The sequence below is a fragment of the Spinacia oleracea genome, chromosome 4, assembly GCF_020520425.1.
Source record: "Spinacia oleracea cultivar Varoflay chromosome 4, BTI_SOV_V1, whole genome shotgun sequence".
NCBI lineage: Eukaryota > Viridiplantae > Streptophyta > Magnoliopsida > Caryophyllales > Amaranthaceae > Spinacia > Spinacia oleracea.
In genome coordinates, this window is record NC_079490.1 from 141,072,545 (window position 1) to 141,089,031 (window position 16,487).

Below are 16,487 nucleotides of genomic sequence, written 5' to 3' on the forward strand. Positions count from 1 at the left end.
TGTTTCCTGCTTTGCCCATTATTTTCCTATTTGATGTCTCGACACCTACAAGCGTCGAGAAATTTGAATTGGCGAAAAGTTTTTCAAAATGGGCACGATAATACAACCCCAAAAAACGTCTATATTTATTTGTATAATTAAGCTTTTTTTTCACCTATTCCTGTATCGCATATAATCTCTTTTTATTCCACCTATTCCTGTATCACGTATTTAATAAATATATATTAAAAAAACTATTCAATATCACAATTATAAATTTAAAATTAAAGTACAACACAAGATCATTCAATAAAACCTGAATTGTGAATTACTTGGTCTTCAATTAATAATAAAATTAACTTACAAAAACTTAAGTAGTTAAAATTCATAATACGTACACGTATGTTTCAAACCAGAATCCAAACATACACGCATCTCTATATCACTAACCGAAATCTTAACCAAATAGTCTAAAACAACGTCATAAATCAAACCCAAGAAAAACTAAAACTTAGAAAAACTAAAACTTAGATCGATGGCAGTAGCTCATATGAAGCTCAAGTGTCTTGGCCTTCATTCTACTTTTGCACCTTATCACGTTGGACGACCTTCAAAGAAAATACAAAATGTAATAAGTACATAATAAGTCGGAAACCCAAACTACGAAGGAAATTAAATATAACATGAGGAGAATTTCCTACAAATTTTTGTTGTCTATACATCAAAATCTCTTTGAACATCACCCATTAATTACCTTTTCTTGTATTGGTTACTTATAAAGAGTTGTGTGTAAGTGTAGTGCAAATATTTTGTGTCAAGTATTCAAGGGGAGACTAGCATTTGCAGATAAGATACACCAAGTTCCCTGCATTCACTATCAAGAGAGCCGGTTTGAAACTAATTTGCTACAGCTTATAGCAGAGGTAACAGCTTATACTCAGCTGCATAATTAACATATACCTACTTGATACAGCTGCATTATCATGGACTTGGCCATTGATTTTCAATTGAAACTAAACTACGTTTGAATGCCAAGCAAATGAAACAGGTGTGTGGGTTTTGAGTGCCCAGCAAAAGAGGATTACACCCTCTGCCATGGCAGCAGAAGTGTATGCAACAGGAGGGATGGGAGAATATCATACTAAGCTCACAGATTGTGCCCAAGCAGTTGAGTTGATTAACAACAAGGAGACAACGGGGGATGATTTGACTAATGTGGTAACTGATTGCAGGGAACTGAAGCATCTCTCTTTAGGAATGCACCTTCGTCACGAGGGTAGGAAAACGAACAGGCTGGCTGATCATCTAGCAAAGCAGGCGAGAGAACAAACGATGCAAATCAATGGGCTGATCACAAATCGAGGACCAGACTTATTTTGTAGACATTTGTATGAAGAACTTCATAAATGTTTGGCCTTAATTGGGTCTGTAACTTAAATGTCGTTTTTTCAATACTCTGAACTCTATGCTTTGCTGTAAACCTCTCTTTAAAGTAATTTAATTTTCAGCCCTTTCTGACCAAAAAAAAAACTACGTTTGAATTATTGTTTATCTATTGGTCAACTCTGGTACACTACATAAATGCAGATGTGCTTTACCACTTCTGGTTGCTAACTCCACTTCTACACCATCACCTTATTAGTATCTTGCACCACACCCAAGAAGTGGCAACAACAGTAGTACTGACCTCTGTCCATGGCTAATCCCAACAGTCTTAGACTAGAACAAAACCCCACCACATCAGCCTACCCACATAAACCTGGCCTGTAGATCAAACCTCACTTGAGTTGACTGGTAGAAGAAATTGACTTCAGAAAATTTACAATGCTTTTACTAGACCTTTTCACCTAATGTTTTTTTCATCATGTTTTACTGCCAACTATGCTTGCACAAAACTTTGAACTACTTCAGTTTTTTTATTTTTCATTATGTTAGAAGCGTCAAATGCAAAAAGAGTTCAATGAGAAGAAATTAGAATAATTACCCTTTGATGTGCCATTCTCAAGACTTGCTGTGCACAATCAAGAGCTTTTGTTGAAGCAGTTCCTGTACGAACTTGACCTACAAGTTGAGAAAATTGTCCAATAAGAGTTTTAAGCAGCCAATTATTCTCTTTCACTTGCTCTTGCAGCTTTCCATTTTCCTTCTCCAGTGTTTCATTTTTCTTGTTGATAGTTGACACTTCTTCTTTCACATTTGCCATCACCACGGTCCTATGACGAACTTTTCCATAGCCATTCTTCCTTAGCACACCATGCACTCCATAAACGTCGCTCTTTCAAACTCCAAGTCCGTAACCTACAGGACGTTCTGGTTCCTTTCCACCATACATAGTGTCCTCAAAGGCTTCATTTTCGAGTTCTTGTTGAGACTTAGAAGGGTTTATAGTCTTCAGCGATTCAACCATGGCCTTTGCATCATCCTGCACAAAAAAAGAATAGGATAACAATGCAAGATGAATTTCAGAAACTGTTCGGGAATTACATTTGGTGTAGTATGCATTGTAAGTATTTCAATCAAATAGCTTAATAATATGGACTCATACAACAAAATCTTCAGTGAGTGTGTTTGGAAGAAAGGTCTCGTCCTTGCCCGAATGAGTCTTTATCCAAAGGGCTAATAAGCTCATTTTTACTCCATGATCGTCTTCCTATATATGAGTAGCAATGTAAGAAGTATTAAAGAAAATCTAGAAATATGACACCATCCTAAATAAATAAAAGAATTCATGATTTGTACATAATCAGCTTGTTGGTTCGCATAGCTATTAGAACCAGATCTATGAAATTGAGTTTGGGAGGCTCGTGCTTCTTTTCCACATTCTGACAATTTCTGCACTCACATCCAAAGAGATTTATTAAGAAAATAATTATCTTTTTTCAAATAATAAACAAAGATCAATCAAACTTCAATTAAAAACGTGGTACTTACTTTCCCTTTATCTGAATACCAATATCTAACCAACTTTACCCACTCTTTACCGCTAATTCCATGTCGCGGCACTGCTTCTCTGACCACCTGTTCTTCTGTTTTCTCCTCTGGTTTGTAGTAATCTTTCTTGAGAGAGTATTTATATTGCTTCCAGCTTTTATTGGCACGCTTGAGAATTTGCGTGACGTATACCGAACCATCAGGAATAACAAAGCGATCCTTTAAAAAAGAATTTACCACAATCAGCATAGGAATCAAGAAAGGGTTCCAAGTCAAAATTATAAGGAATTCACCATTGTCAAACCATTCGGACAGGGGTTTTCAAAGGTTTTTTCTCCCTGCTTTTTGTTTCTAGAGCTAATGCTATGCAATAATAACATTTCAATTAAGTTACAAATGAGATAAGCAAGTGCAATGATATACAGATGCTAAACTTGAGCAACAATACAATTAGGGGGTGTCAAAGGCGGATCAGATTTCAGATTTCAGATTTTTTAATGAAGTCAGATTTCAGATACTGAGAAGAGTCGGGGTAGCGCATATAAGAGGAGAGAAATTACATAGAGCGATTTCCTTATTTCAGGCATTCCAATAGGGTCAGGTGTGATTGCAGTAATTACAGTAGAAAAATCGAAGAATAACTGCAGACTAATTGAATTTAGACTTGGGATGTCAACAAATTGCCGACACATATATCAGCCATACAAAGTGAGTTGAGGTAAATCAAGTGAACAAGCTATCACATGGATGTGAGATCCCATTTACAGGGTTTATATCTCATATATTGGCTAGAATAAAACCCTGTCTCCCCGTCACCGTATAGAATAACATGCAAGGACAGAAAAAAGAGTGAAGATGCAGCTTAGATCAACTTCCATGGGCTAGTATGAGTCTTGTCACGTATCCCAATTGCCTCACGGGGCTATGTTAAATATTTGACTTTTCAATACCTTTGTACCTCAAAAAGTGTGCTATTAGAACACTTATTTTGCAAAAATAAAAATCATTTTGGTAAAGTAGATAGGTTTAGTAAAAAATTTGACAGTAAGGATACTAACTATGGTTGTTTCTCTTTTTATAATCCCAACTACTTCGTATACGTTATCCCCAGGTTTCAGATTTTTTTTCCTTCTTTTCCTTTATTAAAATTTCTAATAAATTTCTAATAAATTTCTAATCTAACAAACACCAGTCAGTTGTATAAAACCCCACACAATTCTAGGAGGTATCAAAGGCATATTAGATTTCAGATTAAACTGTCATATTTCAGATTGAAATGGATGATTTACTAAGATTATACTTACTTTTATCTCGTCTATCAATTTTCCTTTTAAAGCCCCATCGACATCTTTCCAATCCATTTCTCCAACTGGACAGTAAGGCTCCATCTTTGCAAGGCTACCAATGAATTTGACCAGGATCTGTCCACCTTTCCTAAGCGGTTGACATAAGTCATTGAATTCAACAAAGTACTTGACGCCGTTGTTACTCCAGACATCGATTGCCTGAATAGGACCACTCGCCACTCCAATATTACCCTTAGCATCTGCATAAAAAGAGTTTAGTATAATAGCAATGAACATACAATAAGGGAGTACACCAAAGCTAAAAACAAAATATGACCAGCTTGCTTTTATCTATTCCTCTGGAAAATCTACATTTAATCAATGTTAGGTAGCAGACTACTTTAAGATTGTGAGGAGTTTTCAGAGGTATGTTGTTAACAATGTGTCGAAAGTGTTTATGAGGAGATCATGTTCAAACTTTAGTTTCCTTTTCTATCTTATCGTTAACAGCATATCTGTTTATCTGTTGCCGGAAAGACTCTGTTGCGGCTGTTTAAACATTTCAGATTCTGTTGGTTTTACATTCAGAAATACAATGTATTGGTGTATTGCCTGGTCCATGATAAGATTAGCTATAGACTTAGGTAGGAGTTATTTATTGTTTTGGGATGTACCATGGCCTTTTTTTTTGTGACAGAGATAGTAATCAGGAATTTCTAGGTGGTAATGGTCTAAATAACTATTAATTAAGATTCAGCTGTATATATGAGGCACTAATTGAGGCAAAACTGCAAAGTCACCCATGGCTTTCTTTCAAGGCCCTACCAAACTTGTTCTGAACAGTCTCGTTATCAAAGGGAAAGGCTTAGCTAAAATCAGAATAAGAATACTAGGAGCAGTACTAAGTGAACTTACCAATGGTCATAACCTCTTCCTTGTCATCAAAATCTACATTTTCGCGCCAATCCGGATATTCCCGTAAGGACTTTGATTTTGTTGAGTTCTCCTTTGGTTCTTGAACACTTTTTTGTTGTGATTGAGAATCTCTTGGTGATGTTTTAGTATGACTAGAAGGCGGCACATGAGGTGGCATATTAGGTGGGATCTGACCGGAGGAAGTAGAAGGGTATTTCAGTGGTTTTGAAGGTGGGATATTAGGTTGAATTGAAATCTTGGAAGTAATCTTAGGTGGAATTTTATTTTTAGTTGATGCCTCGAGTGAATTTGATGCTGATCCGGTAGGTGGTGTTTTCCATATAGCTTGCTGCGCACTTTTTGCAGTACTCGAACATGGAGGTGCAACCATCGATGTAGTCGTACCCGGTGGAGAGAATGGTCCAAATATAACAGACTTAGGAACCTGAGATGGTTGTGATTGAGTAGCATGCTTTTTGGTTGGTTGTAATGCAGCTTCACTCAAAGACGAGGTACGTGAAGGTAGCGACTTTGACGCTGATCCAGTAGCATCTGTTTCAGCAGTAGCTCGAACCCTCTTGCGATAAGTCATCCCTTACTATATAGCAGCTGCAAGACAAGTCACAAAAAAACAGAATATCAGCAAGCAAGGCAACAGAACAACTGAACTAATCAGAACAACTGAATGGACTGAACTAATGAAAACAACTGAACTGAATAAATGAACAACTGAACTGAACAAATGAACAAATCAGAACAAACTGAACTGAACAAATGAACAACTGAACGTCACTTAACTAATGAAAACAACTGAACTGAACAAATGGACAAATCAGAACAACTGAACTAATGAAAACTGAACTGAACAACTGAACTGAACAAATTCATTCATACCTTGCTGTATCCAGTTATATATTCAATAGTCCATAACTCCATACCCATTGTATTAGTCTGATTTCCTAATTCTAGCTAATACAAATATCTTCTACCCTATTTTGTTTGGCTTTCTTTTCAGTCGAATACAATATCAGAAAGCACAGAAAATCAGGTTGATTCTTACCACACCCCTACTTGAGAAAGCACGGAAAATGAGGCTATGTGCTAAGTGCTAAGTGCTAAGTGCTAAATGCATTAAACTAAGGTCTAAGGAGAGCAGGGTAAGAAATCATCACCAGCCTCTTCCTGTTCTTGAAATAATAAGCTACAACATTGTCAAGAAGATCTAAATAACACGAGCCTGAAATTCAAGACCCAAAAAATCAGCTAAACACTGAGATTCAAGACCATGAGGGATTCGTGCAGCAAAAAAGTTAAAATATAAAAGAGAACACAAACTTATCTAAATTGATTGGCTGATTAGATAGTATAGTGAAAAGTTCTCCGTTCCTTGATTGTCTATTGTGCCACGACAGACAAGAACATGAGGGATTCATGCAAAGTGAGGGATCCATTTTGATTTACTATCATCATATTCTTTTGATAAGCAGAATTTCAGAAACAATATAGCCTCTGGTATTATAAGACAACCCTACGACAAGCCAATGGCCAATTCATTTGGCAACCTTTCTATAAGGATCTAGGACAGTCTACTCTTATCAACGAACTGAGGCCTTAGGGGATAATGACATGCCTATGTCAGTGGAAGTAGGAAAAATCAGCTGTACTTCAAGTACAGCTGGAATATCACCTTTGGAATATCAGCTGGATAATGACATGCCTGTGTCAGAGGAAGTAGGAATATCAGCTGGAATTTCCATTAGATCCAGCTTCATGAATACGCCATGCTAGCACCATAATAAATATTTTCACCAAGCAAGAAAATTTCTCAATAAGATTACATATCCCTCCTTTAAGACCATGAATGCTTCACTTGTTCTCTTTATATCCATTTCAGTTTAAAAGAAAATAATGAGAAAGAAAAAAAATGCATCCTACTGTTTTGATGCTTCACTTGTTCTCTTTATATCCATTTCGGTTCAAAAATGCATCCTACTGTTTTGATGCATTAATATAGCCAAAACTGTAGCTAAAAAAGAAAATAACTACAGTTTTGAATGCAGTAATCTAACTAAAATTATTTATGTGCAATGATTAACAATACTGCTGCAAAGTCTTTGCATCTAGCAAGAATCTGTTGAAAGACTTACTTCTAGATTCAAATGCAATTGATCTCATACAGGTCCTACAAGTTCATCCCCGCAAACAAAAAGCACTTCTCCGTGTTCTGCATAAGCCAAATAAAATCTTGTCAACTATAAGTCAAGTTTTGTGTTAAATAAAGAGCTGTAGCGGTTAAGCAGGATATGAAATGGAGAAGGAAATCTCATAACACAAATAAGCAGGATATGAAATGGGAAGGAAATCTCATAAAACAAATAAGCATAACACCACTCAATAAGTAATATAAATGTAATTACAACGTTTAACTGAAATTAGTATAACTAAATGAAACCTCATTTTACAAGGTGAAAAAGAAGTTCATAACTCGAATCCAAAAGAAAAATAATGAACTCTATAAACTATGACAAAGAATTCTATAAATCCAAAACACTATCATTTAGAAGCTCATCATCATCGTCATCATCAGGAATATCAAACAAGTCCCTAGGCTTAGTCTTAATAACATGAAGCCATCCTTTTTGTATCTCATCCTCAATGTAAAAAACTTATTTTGCTTGAGAAGAGAAAATAAATGGATCATCATCCAAATTTTGACCAGTGTGCATCAACTTTGAGAAATTGACACGAACTCTACCGTTCGAGTATGTTTTGACACCCCTCCGTACATCAACCCAGTCACATCGGAACATTAAAACCTTGAAAGAACCATAATAATCAAGTTCTAATATTTCATTAAGTTTTCCGTAATACTCTTGGCCATCAGCTTCTACCATAATTCCGGAATTTTGAGTCTTTCGAGATCGCTCACGGTCTACGGTGTCAAACTTAGCCATTGATAATAACACTTTTCATCCTTTTGCCGCGATTGCTTAAACCATAGGCCAAGGCTTTTCTCAATTTTCCTTCTTTTGTGCTATCATCTAGGTCATTGGCCTATAATTCGAAAAACATAAGTTTTAGGTTGGTAAATATAAAAAATAAATAAGGAAATCCCAAATTTAAAAGCATATGACCTTGTTTAGCAACCAATCAGAAAATTCATTGATTATCCACCGACTTTCTTGAACTTCTTCAACTTGATTCTCTTGCCGTTTTTCTTGTAGGAAGGCCCTTTAGAAATAAAAAATTTGAGTTACTAACAGTAATGACCGATACGCTCTAAATTAACCCATGACGCTACTTAATCAAGCACCGGTTTCATCTCATCTGAACGAAGCAAAACATAACGATGTGCTTGCTATAAACTTTTGTCATCAACACGGACATTCTTTTTCATCCCAACTACACGACCAGCAGAGTCATATAAATAGTTGTTGATGTCTGGAACACCATCTTCATTCCTTTTCGGTCTGTTGAATATGGTCTCGACACTTTCTAAATATCTCGAACAAAAAGAAATTGTTTCCCATAAAAGGTACCCTTCAGCTATGGATCCTTCTGGTTGCGCTTTATTGCTTACATGAGATTTCAAAAAGGCCAAATACCTTGAAATATAATGAACATGATTGTGAACGTGAAAGAATAAGAAAAGTATTTTGAAGTATTCTTATTTTAAAATGATTAAAAAAATATTGAAGTTTAAGATATTGACCTCTCAATGGGATACATCCACCTATAATGAACAGGTCCGCCGAGTTTGACCTCATCCACTAGATGAATTAGTAGATGAACCATGATTGTGAAAAATGTTGGAAGAAACTCTTTCTCCATCTTACAAAGAGTCAACACAAGATTCGACTGAATGGTATCTAATTCACTTCTTTCAATAGCTGTTGAACATATCTTCTTGAAAAAGTACGACAATTCATCGAGCACATCAATTACTTTTGTAGCATTCGATGCTCTTAAAGCAATAGGAAGGATATCTTGCATGAGCATATGATTCTCGCGGCTTTTCAGATTAATAAGTTTTCGTTGCTTCAAATTCACACACCTTTGCAAATTAGATCCATACCCATCGGGAACTTTAAGATTTTGTAGGACTTTAAGAAATCTTTCTTTCTCTTCTTTAGACATGGTGTATGCAGCTGGAGGCAAATAGTCGTTAACACGACTTGGATGCGATTGAGGCCAAAGATGAGGTTTTATGTTCAGTTTTTTAAGGGCCAATCTAGCATTCTTATCATCTCTACTCTTGCTCATAACTAAAAGAGTTCCTAAGAAATTATCACATACATTCTTCTCAATGTGTATAACATCTAAGTTGTGTCTAAGAGGATTATGTTCCCAATATTCTAATTCAAAAAGCTTACTTTTCTTTTTCCATAGAACAGGATTAGACTCGTCCTCGTCATTATCATCATTATCATCATCATCAAGTTCATCATCTTCTAGTCTCCCTCTTTTTTTCGGAACAACTTTTGACTTTCCAAACACATACTTACTCTTTCTTGTTGCTTCAAAACTTCTGACCCGCTTACACGAACCGGAGCAAGACCATGTTCCTCTGTCCCATCAAATAAATTTGCTTGAGAACGATAAGGATGGTCAATTGGTAACCATTTTCGACATCCAGGGTAGACAACTTTACCACCAAAGCTATACGCATAAGTAGAATCGGCACACGAAGGGCAAGCTTTATAACCTCTTGTACTCCAACCCGACAACATAGCATATGCTGGAAAGTCATTTATAGTAGAGTGTAAGGTTGCTCGCATCTTGAAATTTTTGCCGCTATAAGCATCAAAAGCATCTACACCTTCCCACAACAATTTTAACTCATGGATTAGTGGTTGCAAGTACACATCAATATTCATACCAGGACCCTGTTTCCCCGGAATAAGCAAAGACAAAATGAATGATGTCGACTTCATACAAAGCCACGGTGGCAAATTATAAGGAATCAGGATCACCGGCCATGTATTGTAACTAGTATTCATCAAACGATATGGATTAAAGCCATCACTTGCTAGATCCAATCTAACTCTACGAGGATCTTTGGCGAATTCCTCGTATCTTTTATCAAACAATTTCCAAGCTTCACCATCCGCCGGGTGACTTATGATATTTCCATCCTTACGGTCAAAATGCCATCTCATATCCTCTGCTGTTTTAGATGACATGTAAAGCCTCTTGAGTCTTGGGATCAGAGGAAAGTACCGCATCACTTTAGCTGCAACACCCTTCTTACATGCTTCTTTATCTTTCTCTCTTATATCACCCTCTTTTTCTTTCACATTCTTCCACCTTGATGTGTGGCAGATATGACACTCAGTTTTTTCTGCAAATTCACCCCAGTATAACATGCAATCATTTGGACATGCATGGATTTTCTCGTAACCCAATCCCAAATCATTCATTATCTTCATGCCTTCATAATACGACGATGGAAACTCCTTAATATTAGGAAATGCGTCTAATAGAAGCTCAAGCAACTTATTAAATGATGCGGCAGACCAATGGAACATACACTTGAGGTGAAACAAGTGCAATAGAAACGACAACTTTGAGAATGTTGTACACCCCTCATATAGACCCTCATCAGAAGCTTCCATAAGTCGTTTATACTTCGCTTCTTCTTCATTGGTGTTGGTTGATGGAAACTCATCATCTTCCTCACAATCAAAATTTAACTCTTCGTGCATCTTATACGAATCTTCATCTTCAAAATTAGCTTCACTTAATGATGGGTCTTGGGGTTCATTGGTGGGTTGTGGACTATTGTCAACCCTGAAAGCTGCCCTTAGTAACCCATTCATGTCATCTCGACCAACTATATTTTCTTGATCACTAGGGATCTCTAAGGTATTACTCTCATCACCTTTACAATGGAAAATCCACTGTCTATAATTCTTATAAAAACCGTTAAATAAAATGTGTCCTCCTACCTCTTCTAAGGTAAACCATTTATTTAACTTGCATTTATTACACGGGCATCGAGTATTTCCCTCTATAAGAGTCTCCTTTGCAAGCTCTAAAAAGTCCATGCAACCATTATAATAACGAGTATCCCCTTTACGTAAGTCAATCCAACTAGTATCCATGGCTAAAAAAAAAATTGATAATTGTAAATAAAGACACTTATACAAAACAAAGAACCATTAAACCACATTAATCTGCAAATAATTAATTAACATAACATTCTCCTTTAGTTTTTTGGGTGATCAGTACATAATACTTCTCTTATTTTCTCATAATACATAAAGAACATACAAAACAAAAGTTTGTTTTTGTATCCAAGGAGTAAAGGTAACAAAAGACAATCAAGGACTTTATCTTAATAAAACTCCACATGTATTGACAATGGTTTTTTATTTTGCAGCTATTATCTCTACATTTTTTAAGTAGTTTTTCCATTCATGATTAAGGCTGCAATGCTGAGATGACTCATGGTTTAAGATAAATGTATTATCATTATTATTATTACTATTTTGAATTAAATTATTTCTAACCCAACTACAGATTTATAAAAAGGGAGAAAAAATAGTTGAAGAAATGAAGTTGTGCTTTATTTTCTTTTTCCAGGAAAATAAATATTAATGTAAATGCGACCCTACCAAGTTTTTTTCCTTTCCCTTTATTGCAATATGTACTCAAAACTCAATAGTGTTATAGATAATTTGTTACATAAATTGAGGACAAGAATTCAATTATGGGTCATATTCAACACACTTGGAAATCTTTAATTGATTTGATCTTACTTTTCTATGATTTTTTACAGCTATGTTTGGTACAAGAACACCTACCATATTTTCTAGAATTTCAACTGATATTCAAATATTTTATCAAACAACTAACAAGTTGTACACTTATAGACTTATAGTGCAATTAGAATGCTTTAAGAAAAAACAAAAATGACAAGAGGTCAACTATTTGCACATGTAACTAAACTGTAATTGGAAATGACTAGACCACCCTTTTAAAGATTAAATGAAGGTCCAATGTAACTAATAACAGGCCAGCAGGGCTAAGCTAAGAGGTAGCTACATAATTTAGGACCTTATTGCTTCTCCATCAATGAAATGTAAGGCTGAATTGCTTCTACAATATGGAGCCTACTTTATAAAATTTTAAAAAAAAATTGTGTTCACTTTAGTGGGTTCATCATCTCAAGTTGAAAGAAGGTACACACAATACATAAATTCTTTTGTTTTTAAACCAATTCTTTGAACTAATAAAGCAAGCTCTCAAATTACACTAATAAAGCAAGAGAGCACCAAGGAACAAAATCAAGCTTTACCATTAACCAAAGTCAATAACTAAACCCTTTATATTTTGACAGAATGGTGTACATTAACATAGACCCTTAAAAACTAGAGTGCAAGATGGAGTTTATGATTTGTATGGCCCATCTGTTTTCCCATATATGTTGAGCTTCATGTTGTCTGTAACATATAATATTGGATTGGTGTGGCATGCACCTAATTTGCCTACTCTCACTATGATTTATCTTCACATTAAAATGATGTACATCTTTAAAGGAAAACTGAATTCCAAAAGGCCTAATTAAAGTCTATAAATACATACTTACGTAGTAAGGTTAGGCTGAGAATCAGAGTGGAAAGCACTGTAAACACAGGTGACAAATAACATCCCTAACTTTTTTTTATAGTCAACCTCCACGGCCTTTTAGGATTTCTTGTTGAATAGTTGAATTGAATTAATTGCACTCATTTTCTTTGGATTTTAGTGTTGCTTACAATACTGTTTGCGACTCTGTTCTCTGCAGATTGATGTTGCCAGTATTGTTGTTATACCTTCTGCTTCTCCACATGAATTGTTGATATTGTTGTTGTTATACCTTATGCAGATTGTTGTTTTCTGTTGCTATGATTACCAGATTGCTAATGAGAATTGGAGAAATTTCTGTTGCATAACTGCTACTGTTGTTTATACCTTCTCTTCTCTTGATTTTAATACTTATTATGACTGATGGGATTTTATTTTTTTATGTTATTTTATAATGATTTTATACTAGCTTTTTTAGTTCATGTTGTACATATATAGATGTAACATACACTACATAAGAGATTGACCTTATTACTTAAATACTTAACAAACAAACCACTTCTTAAGCCTATCCTACATTCCTGTTAAAAGATCTTAAAGGCCAGATATTGGTTCTAAAATTCAATTACCACTTTTTAATCAATACGACTGTGTTAGCTACATCTGACATTTGTCTATCAATACGACTGTGAAGCCAGCCACTAGACTAAGGTTCAAGCAGCCTGTGAAAAAGCAATGCAAAAGGGGGTCCCTAAAAACCAGTCAAATTGCTACAACAACCATGCAGCAAGCTCCAGTAGCTACTCCGGCCAATATTATTCCTGTACCTAATGCTACGCCAACATATAACGTGTTTTTAATTTTCTTGTACCTAATGCTACGCCAACATATAAAGTGTTTTTAATTTTCTTGTACCTACGCCAATATTATTCCTGTACCTAATGCTACCCCATGCCTGATATAAATTTCCTAACAAACTGATTTTATCAATAAATTTAAATGCTAAACATTCATAAGACAATACCATATCAGTACCAAATCAACTAGAGAATCAAAGGTTATCAAAATTAACATAATAATGTTTGCAATTCATAGGTTTCTACATAATCACATATAGCAATCAAACTGAAAATATCAAAGAGAATTGAAAGAAAAGGAAAACACGATGGACAAGATAACATGTATTAGTCGTTTATGGGTACCTCGGAAATTCCAACACAAAGCCGCGAAATTGAATGTGAATTGAAGAAGCTCTAATGGTGTTCTCCGCGACTGTGACTCGTGGAAACCATGAGAAAGATGAAGAATTTAATAAATAAATTTAAAAAATCAGATTGAGCAACAAAAGAATTGAAGAAAGAAACCAGAAACGTTGCAAGATGGTGACGAACCTGAGGGACGAATTGGCGAAGAGGCGGTGATCGAATTGGCGAGAAGATTGAATTGGATTTGCAGAGTTAATTATACCAGTTTAGGGTTTCTGTTGGGAGAGTGGTGGTAGTGGGTCGAGTTGGGCGGTTAACTTGAAATTAAAAGATCTCAAAAAAATTCAGCTGGCTTATCACTTAGGTACAGGGCACGTGTTTTCTGGACGCCAGTGCACATGTATTATAGAAGGTTTACGTAGTCAAGCAAATCTCGACGCCTAACTCCGTCCAAGAAACACGGAATTCTTTTTTTTGCCTGACGCGATACCGCACGCGTCGAGGATATGGCGTCCAAATGTGGCACGTTTTGTAGTAGTGATGGTTAGGTCAATGATGGGTCAGGTCGAACTTCCATTAGAATTTTGGGGACATGCACTAAATACAGCTGCACTCACTATAAATAGAGCTCTGTCTAAAGCTGTCGAAAAGACTCCATATGAGTTATGGTTTGGAAAGCCTCCAAAAGTGTCTTTTCTTAAGATTTGGGGATGTGAAGTATACGTAAAACGATTAATTTCAGACAAACTTCATCCAAAATCTGACAAATGTATCCTTGTGGGCTATCCAAAGGAAACAAAGGGGTATTACTTCTACAATACATCTGAGAACAAGGTGTTTGTTGCTCGAGATGGTGTCTTTTTGGAGAAGAATCACATTTCCAAAATGACAAGTGGGAGAAAAGTAGACCTCGAAGAAATTCGAGTCGAACAACAAACTCTAGAGAATGCTCAAGATGACATTCAGGATGAAACTCAGAGATCTTTAGAAGCATCTGGTGAGAATCATGGTCAATCTAGAGATGTAACCCCGCGTAGATCGCAGAGATATAGACCTCAACCGGAAAGGTACTTAGGTATTTTGACGAACGAGAGCTATGACGTTCTATTACTTGAAAGTGATGAACCTGCGACTTACAAATAAGCTATGACGAGCCCTAGCTCCAAGCAATGGCAAGAAGCCATGCAATCTGAATTAGACTCCATGTCAGAAAACCAAATATGGGATTTGGTTGATTTGTCAGATGGCTACCAAGCCATTGGAAGCAAATGGGTTTTCAAACTGAAAAAGGACAAGGATGGAAAACTTGAAGTTTTCAAAGCTAGATTGGTTGCAAAAGGTCACAGGAAAGTCCACGGTGTGGATTACGATGAAACCTTTTCACCAGTTTCAATGCTAAAGTCTATTCGGATAATGTTAGCAATCGCTGCATATTACGATTACGAAATATGGCAGATGGATGTCAAAACCGCTTTCTTAAACGGCGTTTTAACAGAAACTGTGTTTATGACACAGCCTGAAGGTTTTGAGGATCCAAAGAATGCCAAAAAGGTATGCAAGCTAAAGAAATCAATCTATGGATTGAAGCAGGCATCAAGGAGCTGGAATATACGTTTTGATGAAGCAGTAAGTGACTTTGGTTTCATCAAGAACGCAGACGAATCTTGTGTATACAAGAAGGTCAGTGGAAGCAAAATTGCTTTCTTAGTATTATATGTCGATGACATATTACTTATCGGAAATGACATTCCTATGTTGAACTCTGTCAAGATTTGTCTTGGGAAATGTTTTTCGATGAAGGATCTAGGAGAAGCACAGTACATATTAGGCATCAAGATTTACAGAGATAAGTCTAAAAAGATGATTGGACTTAGTCAAAGCACTTATATCAATAAGGTGCTTGATAGGTTCAAGATGGCAGACTCCAAGCGAGGCTACCTACCCATGTTTCATGGAATAACTCTAAGCAAGACTCAGTGCCCAAAAACACTTGATGAGCGAAGACGAATGAATGGGATTCCATATGCATCGTTGATTGGTTCAATTATGTATGCTATGATATGTACACGCCCGGATGTTGCGTATGCACTCAGTGCTACGAGCAGATAGCAGTCAGACCCAGGAGAGGCACATTGGACTGCTACCAAGAATATTCTGAAGTACCTGAAAAGGCACAAAGATAACTTCCTGGTCTATGGTGGAGATGATGAATTAATTGTTAAAGGCTATACGGACACAAGTTTCCAAACCGACAAAGATGATTTCAGATCACAGTCTGGGTTTGTCTTCTGCCTCAACGGAGGTGCAGTAAGCTGGAAAAGTGCTAAGCAAAGCACCATTGCGGATTCTACAACTGAAGCGGAGTACATTGCTCCACATGAAGCAGCAAAGGAAGCTATATGGCTAAGGAAGTTCATAGGTGAACTTGGTGTAGTCCCCTCCATTAAAGGACCAATAGCCCTGTATTGTGATAATAACGGAGCTATTGCACAGGCAAAGGAGCCTAGACACCACCAAAGAGTCAAGCATGTTGTGAGGGGGTCGAAAAAGCACGAGGCTAATGCGTGACCTCATCCCTCGTGGGTGTGACGCTTCTTTTTGT

At 36.3% G+C, this 16,487-nt stretch overlaps 2 protein-coding genes across 3 annotated transcripts; both read right to left on the minus strand.

Annotated features, from left to right (window-relative positions):
- Nucleotides 1-281: 281 nt before the first annotated feature.
- LOC110800525 (uncharacterized) lies at nucleotides 282-14,232 on the minus strand. 2 transcript variants are annotated; one of them, XM_056826852.1, is made up of 10 exons: nucleotides 14,072-14,232; nucleotides 13,883-13,952; nucleotides 7,259-7,335; nucleotides 5,112-5,720; nucleotides 4,215-4,456; nucleotides 2,911-3,129; nucleotides 2,719-2,811; nucleotides 2,525-2,629; nucleotides 1,964-2,401; nucleotides 282-587 (listed from the first exon to the last, which is right to left on the minus strand). In XM_056826852.1, the coding sequence occupies exons 4-9, from the start codon at nucleotides 5,701-5,703 to the stop codon at nucleotides 2,258-2,260; spliced, it is 1,395 nt and encodes a 464-aa protein (XP_056682830.1). In that variant the 5' UTR covers nucleotides 5,704-5,720; nucleotides 7,259-7,335; nucleotides 13,883-13,952; nucleotides 14,072-14,232; the 3' UTR covers nucleotides 282-587; nucleotides 1,964-2,257. The 2 variants fall into 2 exon arrangements, with proteins under 2 accessions (XP_056682830.1, XP_056682831.1); XM_056826853.1 differs by lacking the exon at nucleotides 282-587 and adding an exon at nucleotides 604-1,284.
- LOC110800521 (uncharacterized) lies at nucleotides 8,470-11,215 on the minus strand. Its single transcript, XM_056842327.1, has 3 exons — nucleotides 9,645-11,215; nucleotides 8,824-9,573; nucleotides 8,470-8,716 (listed from the first exon to the last, which is right to left on the minus strand). The coding sequence occupies exons 1-3, from the start codon at nucleotides 11,213-11,215 to the stop codon at nucleotides 8,470-8,472; spliced, it is 2,568 nt and encodes an 855-aa protein (XP_056698305.1).
- Nucleotides 14,233-16,487: the final 2,255 nt, after the last annotated feature.

Coding starts and splice junctions, on each gene's coding strand:
- LOC110800525 (XM_056826852.1), bottom strand. CDS start 5,703: ATGACTTATCGCAAGAGGGTTCGAGCTACTGCTGAAACAGATGCTACT. Junction 4,457..5,111: donor GGAAGAGGTTATGACCATTG/GTAAGTTCACTT, acceptor CTTTTTATGCAG/ATGCTAAGGGTAATATTGGA. Junction 2,812..2,910: donor GGTATTCAGATAAAGGGAAA/GTAAGTACCACG, acceptor ATGTGAGTGCAG/AAATTGTCAGAATGTGGAAA.
- LOC110800521 (XM_056842327.1), bottom strand. CDS start 11,215: ATGGATACTAGTTGGATTGACTTACGTAAAGGGGATACTCGTTATTAT. Junction 9,574..9,644: donor GCTCCGGTTCGTGTAAGCGG/GTCAGAAGTTTT, acceptor TCCGAAAAAAAG/AGGGAGACTAGAAGATGATG. Junction 8,717..8,823: donor TGGATGTATCCCATTGAGAG/GTCAATATCTTA, acceptor TTATATTTCAAG/GTATTTGGCCTTTTTGAAAT.